The sequence below is a fragment of the Lathyrus oleraceus genome, chromosome 6, assembly GCF_024323335.1.
Source record: "Lathyrus oleraceus cultivar Zhongwan6 chromosome 6, CAAS_Psat_ZW6_1.0, whole genome shotgun sequence".
Taxonomy (NCBI): Eukaryota; Viridiplantae; Streptophyta; class Magnoliopsida; order Fabales; family Fabaceae; genus Lathyrus; species Lathyrus oleraceus.
In genome coordinates this window covers 45,453,386-45,462,942 of record NC_066584.1, presented here as the reverse complement: position 1 = coordinate 45,462,942, position 9,557 = coordinate 45,453,386, and the positions used below count along the sequence as shown (strand labels likewise).

The 9,557-nt window shown below is 31.8% G+C and overlaps 1 protein-coding gene across 1 annotated transcript; it reads left to right on the top strand.

Annotated features, from left to right (window-relative positions):
- Positions 1–1,018: 1,018 nt before the first annotated feature.
- LOC127092623 (amino acid permease 4) lies at positions 1,019–3,578 on the top strand. The gene is made up of 5 exons (XM_051031508.1): positions 1,019–1,452; positions 1,640–1,967; positions 2,051–2,265; positions 2,473–2,612; positions 2,724–3,578. Exons 1-5 carry the CDS (start codon positions 1,338–1,340, stop codon positions 3,378–3,380), a joined length of 1,455 nt encoding a protein of 484 aa, XP_050887465.1. The 5' UTR covers positions 1,019–1,337; the 3' UTR covers positions 3,381–3,578.
- Positions 3,579–9,557: the final 5,979 nt, after the last annotated feature.

Below are 9,557 nucleotides of genomic sequence, written 5' to 3'. Positions count from 1 at the left end.
CTACTCTTGCATGGGTCACGAACTCAGCTATGGCAGTAGCGCTTCATTGCATACACAGGACTACGCTGATTTGTCTGAATATCTTAGGGAATCTCCTGTAGGTGGTGGTGATGTTCATGAGTCCTCAAATCCTCAAACACCTGGGGTGAATCATCAACGTGGGTTAGGGCCACGTGTTCAGGTAGCTAGAGGATGTGGTACCAAATGTCGGTTAGGTCATCCCGGTCAACGACATTAGTATTTTTGGTATTCGTATGTAAACACATATTAATATTAATATCAATTGGTCCGTTTTCAACTTTTATATAAAATGTATATTGTTTTTCAAAAAAAAAAATACACAACGCACATACGTGTCAGACCAATTGGCGCCTCTTGTTAAATCTAACATACAAGCGCCAATTGGATTGACAACATTAAGTGCATAAGTCAATCCAATTGACGTCACATTTTTAACTTAGAGAGCAGATGCCAATTTACCTGATATCAGTTCTTCAAAGTGGAATAGTTTGAGAATTAATCTAAAAATAAGTTACTTTAAATTTTTTTTGAAACAATGGATTATTTGAATAAAAAATTTGCGCGTGTAAAATTGAGATAAATAAATTATAATTATTGGTTGTAAACTTTAAACCACTTTAAAAACAAAACTTTACCTTATAAAAAAACACTATAATCTAAAAAAAATAAAACATTAAACTCATGAAACAATAATCTTATTAAATCATTATTTTTGTTATATGTCCATAAATTATAAACTCAATATTTTGTTTTTTTAAAATAAAATTCAGTTAAATTATTTTTATATAATCTATAAATAATTTTTTTTTCTCACAACCATTTGATGAAATTTGAACTGCAACCTTCAAAATAAGCCGCTCAATTTTTATTCATGACTCAATCAAATTAGATTTTCTATTAACAAGTGCTACTTTTTTTAAAAACATTATTTCTCAATAAAACTATCATTTTCAATTTTATTCTATATAGTGTAACACTCTTTGGCCTCCATATTTTCATTGATGTATTGAATTTTTGTGGATACGATGAAAGAGAGTGCAACTAAACCTCCTGAACCTGTGAATAAAAAAAAATCGACACAATTTTTGTTCCTCCTCCACTTATTTATAGTCCCACACATCTCTTCATTTCAAACCACGACAGAACCACTCCACCTTAGTTTGAAACTTTGAACCTCTTGTTGACTTCAAGCAACACACTTGTTCATTTTCTCACTGCTTTCTATATAATAAGCCAAGAGTGTGTATGTATAAGAACTTGGATTCATAGTATTATTATATTTGAGTTTTTTTTTGTGTTGTGGTCATAATTATAACATGACTATGGAAAAGGGTAGCAGCAACAACCATCAACAACAGTCATTTGAAGTTTCCAATATTGCCACTGCTGATTCCAAGTTCTTTGATGATGATGGACGTTTAAAACGATCTGGTAATCCATTTCATTAATCTCTTAACTTAAGTACTTTTATTATTTTATCAAACAAAGTTTGTTAGGCTGTTGTGCTAGTTCGAGTTGTGTCTGCGACACATGTTGGACACCAGGACATCATACACATTTTTGTTCAGAGGTTACGATATTGAGAATCTCAATCTTGTGTTTTGTTGCACAAAAACAGGAAACAAATGGACAGCAAGTGCACACATAATAACAGCGGTTATTGGTTCCGGAGTGCTGTCATTGGCATGGGCTATAGCCCAACTTGGATGGATTGCTGGTCCATCAATGATGCTGCTTTTCGCTTTTATTATTTACTACACTTCTACTCTTCTATCAGTTGGTTATCGAACCGGTGACCAACTTAACGGCAAAAGAAATTATACTTACACACAAGCTGTTAGAGCATATCTTGGTGGCTATAAGGTCAAACTTTGTGGAATTATTCAATATGTTAATCTTTTTGGTGTTGCCATTGGATACACTATAGCAGCTTCCATAAGCATGATGTAAGTATTCAATTTTAGAGTTGAATTGAAATTTGATTCATTTGTTATTAAGAAATTGTACTAATTTATAGTTTCATTTACAGGGCAATTAAAAGGTCTAATTGTTTTCATAGCAGTGGAGGGAAAAATCCATGTCATATGAATGGGAATCTTTACATGATTTCTTTTGGTATTGTGCAAATACTTTTCTCTCAAATTCCAAACTTTGATCAGTTATGGTGGCTCTCTTCTTTAGCTGCTGCTATGTCTTTTACATATTCAACAATTGGTCTTGGCCTTGGTGTTGGTAAAGTTATAGGTACGAATGATTCTATTAGTTTTTCATGGAACTTAAGTAGTGTTTATTATTTATAACATGCTGAGTTCGAAAACTATTCGAAACGAGTTTTATATATTTTCTCAACAAATTCGAATAAGAGATATGTGTTGGTTTAGTTCGGTTCAATTTGATTTATTTTGATTAAACTAGTTGGACTAATTTTGATTTGAATTTAACATGTTACAGAAAACAAAGGCTTTAAAGGAAGTCTAACTGGTATAACTGTTGGTACTGTCACACAAACTCAAAAAATTTGGAGGAGCTTTCAAGCTCTTGGTAACATAGCCTTTGCATACTCTTACTCGCTAATCCTTATAGAAATTCAGGTAAATTTATTAATCTTAACAAAAATTATAAGACTTGTGATGATATGAATATTAATAGTTTCTAAAATTGAAATCTCAAACACAAATGTTTGTTATATTAATGTGAAATAGGACACGATCAAATCGCCTCCATCGGAGTCGAAAACAATGAACCAGGCTACTTTGATCAGCAATATAATCACAACATTTTTCTACATGTTATGTGGCTGTTTCGGATACGCTGCTTTCGGAGACTCGAGTCCCGGAAACCTTCTAACTGGTTTTGGTTTCTACAATCCTTTCTGGTTGCTCGATATAGCCAATGCTGCAATCGTTATCCACCTTGTTGGCGCCTTCCAAGTTTTTTGCCAGCCTATTTACTCAGCAGTCGAGAAAACCGCGGCTAAAAGATTCCCGGATAACGATTTTATCAACAAAGAAATTGAAATTCCGATCCCTGGCATTGTTTCTCCGTTGAAAATCAACCTCTTTAGATTGGTTTGGAGGTCATTTTTTGTGATCGTAACAACTATAATATCAATGCTTCTACCGTTTTTCAATGACGTTGTTGGACTTATCGGAGCTTTTGCATTTTGGCCTCTAACTGTGTATTTTCCGGTTGAAATTTACATTGTTCAAAAAAGAATACCAAAATGGAGTACAAAATGGATTTGCCTACACATTCTTAGTGTTGCTTGTCTTATGATTTCTTTAGCTGCTGGAATTGGTTCTGTTGCTGGTATTGTTACTGATCTTGGAGTTTACAAGCCATTTCATGCTATGTACTAGTCATGTAACATTATTAGTTTAGTGTTCACTATCTTCAAGAATTTAGATAGCAATAAAAACAAGTTTTGTTCTTGCTCATTTGAGGTCTCTAGGATGGTTGTGTTCTTGTTAATCTTGTACTTTTTTCCACTTTTATGTAATCAATCTTTCTAATTGATTATGTAATGTGAAATCTAATAATATAAGTCACATTTAAGATGTTAATGTGTGCGACAATTAATAATAACAACTAAATAAATTGTCTTAAATAACAATTAAGCTTAATCTGTGAAATAATATAAACAAATTCAAATGAACAAAAATAAAATAAAAGAGAGAACACATAAAGTTTATTTAATTTATTTTATTAAATCAATCTATTCGGAAGATAGAAAAACTCTCTCATTCATTATATTTAAAATTTTCAAGTTTATAAGAATAAACTTTATTTTAACTAAATTACTTTTTAAATCTCTCAAACTTGTAATATATGAATCACACAAATTTAGTATTTAGAAGAGTTTTTAAATCCTCGTAAATATTCCCAAAGGAATGTTAATTCTTACAACAATAAATCTAAAGAATTTATATTCTTGTATCTCTAAGTTTCTTATACTAAGATTACACCACTTTTTCCCACACATTAACAAAAATGACAGAGAATTTGTTGGAGGATATTGTTGGACTCAAGTGTGGTGGGTTAAGTTCCACGTCGCCTACGAATGGATGAAATGTTGAATTTATAAGAGAGATGATTCATATACCAAATATGATAAATGTTTTTTATGTGTTGTTTACGTTTTTGTTTCTTAGTTTTTTCATAATGCTAAAGTAGGTGAAGTATACTCTAACGAGAAGTAGAGTATACTCTTCTTATCTATAAGAGTGTGTTAACTACTCTATTATATTTATTCATATCTTTCTATTTTACAATTTCATGAAGACGTGTTATCATCATTAAAAATAGCTTGTAATTTTAATTTTAATTTAAAGATATATGGGGAGTTGTATATTAGCTAACTCTTATTAAGCATCATTAGGTCATAAATTCTTATGTCTTTTTTAGAAAGAGGACCTCGTTGTTGAAATACGAATTAACCTTTTAGAATGCATGGTCGTAACATAAGTCTAATATAAGTGAACTTGGGTAGATTTACATTAGCAGGCATGAAACAAAAAGCATTTGAAATTGTATCTAAGAATCTATGGTTTTTAAGATTTTTAAATTCTAAAAATGATGTACGTGGATTGAAATGGGAGAAAGGTTCATAATAAATATGATAATTAGAAGAGGGTAGAAGGAAAAATCAAGATGGTTTCAAATGGATGGGATAAATACATGAGATCTTCATATTTTTTTTCCTTTACCTTTTCACCTTCAAACTCAGGTGCAAATTCGTTTTTTTTTCAAGATAGGCTTGGATAGTTATAAGGTTGCGGGTGAATGCGCAAAAGTAAAAACTCTAGAATTGATTGACATAGTGAGAATGAAGAAATTTTAAAGAGAAAAAAGTACAAATAAGAAGAATGTGAATGCAAAATTATGGTAGAAAACAACAAATATAATTACAATTTCCACCTTTAGATTTGGGCTGGACAAATATTTTGAAACCAGCCCAAACCACCCTACCCATTAGCCCATGTGTTTTTGGTTCGGGTGAGTTTGTTTTTCGGGTTATCGGGTTAATGACTAATGAGTTTATATGGATTTAGGTGGGCCGTTTTGGATGGTTGGTTTGGGCATTTAAAAACAGAATTTGGCCGACCCAATAGTTTAGTAATTATTGTAATATGGGTTGGACGGGTGAATCATGGAACTTGGCCCAAAAGAGAAATATCAAAACACATATCACTCTCCATTTGTTTCATTCTCACGTGTGTAATGTCTAGAGTTTCATAAAGTTCTCTTGTTCTCTCTTCAATTGAAATCAACACAACAACGTCGTTCCATCTTGCTGCCGCTGGACCACCGCGACGGCGCCACCATTTTAGATCATGTAAGTCTCTCTCTCTCTCTCTCTCTCTCACACACACACACACATAAGTCTCTCTCTCTCTCTCTCTCTCTCTCTCTCTCTCTCTCTCTCTCTCTCTCTCTCTCTCTCTCTCTCTCTCTCTCTCTCTCTCTAATCGAGTCGTCTTTAACATCCTTCTCTTTTTCAACAAGATCAATAATTTCCATTTCCACTTCTATAAGGCCAGAATATTTTGACTCAGAATAATTTTTTAATTTTTTAATTAAAAATTGTAAAATTATTACCACGGTTGTTTAGAACAACTGTGGTGATATCTTATACCTTTCATGGATTCGATTCTCAGTGCCAACAAATTCGTGATTTCTTCATTATTTTTAGTTGCGTCTTTTCATTTTTATATATTTTTAGATTAAAAAAATGAAAGTTATATCACTACAATTATTTACACTAACCGTTATGATATTTTTTTCAATTTTTAAACACTTAAAACATGACACTTTTTTATATAATTACATTAGCGTAAATCATATATCACCATAGTTTTTTAAACTAACCGTTGTGATATATTTTTCTTTTATTTTTTAATTTTTAAATGCTTAAAATCTGATGTTTTTTATTTATAAAATTACATTAAGTTAGCCATATATAAAATATGTTATATTAAACAATCGTGGTGGAATGACTTACTCACTTAAATGAAACACAGCTAGCTAGCTTGTCTCTTCAGTTGCATTTGTTCATTTCTATTAGCGAAATAATGCCATTGTCAATCTTGACGAAACAATGTCATTTTCAACCGTAACAAAACAACACAATTTTCAATCCTAACGAAACAACATCATTTTCAACCCTAACAAAATAACACCATTTTCAACCAACAACTTCATCCAACTTCGCCATTCTAGGCTTATGTACCGTCGAGGTGGAAGACGACACCAACTTCGTTGTTCTAAGCTTACGTACTGTCGAGGAGGAAGACAAAGATTCTGATAATTTTTTTAAACTTATTTATCATGTTTCTGATACGTAAATATTTTTCCCCATGCATCTACAGTGAAATTCATTTTCCATTGCGTTTGTGTTTATGTTGTTGATGTCAATGTATTGATGATATCATTATTGTCAATAATGCCATTGTTGTTGATATGCCATTGTTGTTGATGTCATTGTGTTGATGATGCCATTGTTGTTGATAATGCCATTGTGTTGATGATATCATTGTGTTGATAATGTTATTGTTGTTTGTGTATTTGTTGTTGTTAATGCCATTGTTGTTGATGTCATTGTGTTGATGACGCCATTGTTGTTGATAATGCCATTGTGTTGATGATATCATTGTGTTGATAATGTTATTGTTATTTGTGTATTTGTTGTTGTTAATGCCATTGTGTTGATGTTACCATTATTGTGGATGATGCCATTCTTGCTGATATGTCATTGTCTTGATGATGCCTTGTATTGATGATGTCATTGTTGTTATTGATGCCAGTGTATTGATGATGCCATTGTATTGATAATGCCATTGTTGTTTATGTATTTCTTGTTGTTGATGTCATTGTTGTTGATGATGCATTTGTTGTTGATGTCATTATATTGATGATGTCATTGTTGTTTATGTATTTGTTGTTGTTGATGTCATTGTATTGATGATACCATTGTTGTTGATACCATTGTGTTAATGATGCCATTATTATTTATGTATTTGTTGTTGTTAATGTCATTATATTGATGATGCCATTGTTGTTGATAATGTCATTGTTGTTGATATACCATTGTGTTTATGATTTCTTGTGTTGATGATACCATTGCTGTTGTTGATGTTGTTGTGTTGATGATGCCATTATTGTTGATGTCATTGTATGGTTGATCTTTATGTTTGTGTCTTGATGTTGATTGTTTTATGTCTTGATATATGGACTCTTCTTCATCTAGTAGTGATGAAACTACTTATATAAATGAAACTTGTACAAATGATTTTCAATCTATAGGCGAAAAACAGAAGAAGAAAAAACAAAGAGGTGCTATAATGATGGAACAATTAGCAAAAGCCCACAAATCGGGTGTCAAATATTTGATCGAGCTTAGTGACGTTTATACGATACTTGATGGTCCTCATACTTCTGTTTTTAAGAGTTATGTTGTGTTCCTTGGACATACCAAAGTTAGTATATTGATAAATGATTGGAAAGATGTATCAACGAAGGTGAAAGACATCATATGGATACACGTTAAGGTGTTAATTTTAATTTTAATCGATTCAAAATTACTTTATATAATTACTAATACATACTTATTGATGTAACTGTGTAGTTGGCATTGTTTTTTCCGATGATTCTAAGTTGAAAAAAATATGGATTACTTATGCTGGTACGTGTTGGAGGGGCTTTAAGTCACAACTCACATGTGACTACATTAGGAAACCTAAGCCTAAACTTGAGATTTCGTGGGTGAGATGTAATTTTCTTGACAAAAAGGTTTGGAAAAAGTTTGTGAAGTCTCTTAGTTCTGAGGATTTCCTGGTTAGTACGAATTGTATTTTCTGATAATTTTATGCTTATGCTTTATAGATACAACCATGCGATTTAATATTTTTCCTATGTTTAAAACAAGTTAAAAGTGAAGTAGGACAGCTGAACAAGGCAAAAAAACAAATACCCCTATGGATTGTCTCGTGGAGGATACATGAAACTTGATAAAATAATGGTTGCTGAAAAAAAGACAACAACTAGGAGATAAGGACACCATGAGTCATGATCTCAACCCATCTCTACCATCATGACATGACAAGTAGAAGATGGCTTGACAAATATAAAATGGAGACTACATTTCAGATGCCTCAAGATTATTCGATGAGAAAATTGTAAGTTGGATTTGTTGTGCGTGTGTTATGTGTTATTTAAATTAATTTGGTAATTAATAGTGTATATCTTATCATGTTGTGTATGATTTGTTAGTTATGTCGCCCCGTGAAGGTTCTTTTGTTCCAAAACCACGACATGATATATTAGTAGAAGCAATCGGAACAAAGGAGCATGGTGGGTGTGCATGTGGTGTTGGAGATGGCATCGGCCTAAGAGTGTGGTTTGATACATCTAAAAACACTCTGGAAAAGTGCAAAAAGAAACGATTGAATAACTTCAGAGGAAGTTGGAGAGTCAAAAGAAATATTTTCAAGACGCGTTAGCGGCAGAGGGGGAAAGTCGCAGGAAAGACATGGAAAAGTTATATGTGGTATGTGAGAATATTATGATATGTGAAATATATGATATATATTATATTTTGTGTTATTGTGTTTTTTTTACTCTTTCATGTGTTGATATATGAAATATATGATATATATTATATTGATATTTGAAATATAGAAAATCATTGAAACCTTCCCACAATGTACATATGCAGATGATGATGATGATCAATTGCCTGAAAGAACTGTTGTATATGGTGCAAGCACAAAAAGAAGTTGTTCAGCCGCCCTATCGATAATGAGATCCATAACGAGTTATTGGCTCCTTTATAAACAATCATATACCAAAATATTATGCCACCTTATCGACATGACATAACTAACTCCTCTGGAGCTAGAACATGATCGAAAGTTAGAGTGTTTCTATGTCGATCCTAAAGATATAAAGGATATGGTCATTGAAAATCAGTGGTTGGACATAAGGTTACTACAAGTTTTGTGCACGTAAGTATATAAAATTGAATATCTCATTATGATTTTGTGCATTCATCAAATACTTACTTTTTGAATTCTTCACTTATTTTTTGAATTTTGTTTAACCATTTAGGTACATTAACTGTGTTTATGTAGAATTAAATAAATCATATATTTATGGATTCTTGGATCCAGTTGATATTCGATTTATAAAGAATTATGCAAAAAAGATGAAATAATACATAACATCACGATTAGATGGAAAACAAGCCGATTACTTAACACCATTTATCCATGAGTGAGTAATTTTAAAATTGTGGTTTTTCTATTATATATAGTTAGTTTCCATGTTTAACCAAATACTAATTATATATTCTTGTGTTCATTCAGTAAACATTTTCAGTTGATCATCATATCTCTTCGGACAAATATGGTAACTACACTGTGTGCCTTACACCATCCACTTGAACCTAAGATGAAACAAATCATTACTAGTTAACTTTATGTTTATGAGAATCTTGATAATATTTTCTTTTACTTTGTAATTAGTTTAGCGTGAAATAT

Coding starts and splice junctions, on each gene's coding strand:
- LOC127092623 (XM_051031508.1), top strand. CDS start 1,338: ATGACTATGGAAAAGGGTAGCAGCAACAACCATCAACAACAGTCATTT. Junction 2,266..2,472: donor TGGTGTTGGTAAAGTTATAG/GTACGAATGATT, acceptor AACATGTTACAG/AAAACAAAGGCTTTAAAGGA. Junction 2,613..2,723: donor TAATCCTTATAGAAATTCAG/GTAAATTTATTA, acceptor AATGTGAAATAG/GACACGATCAAATCGCCTCC.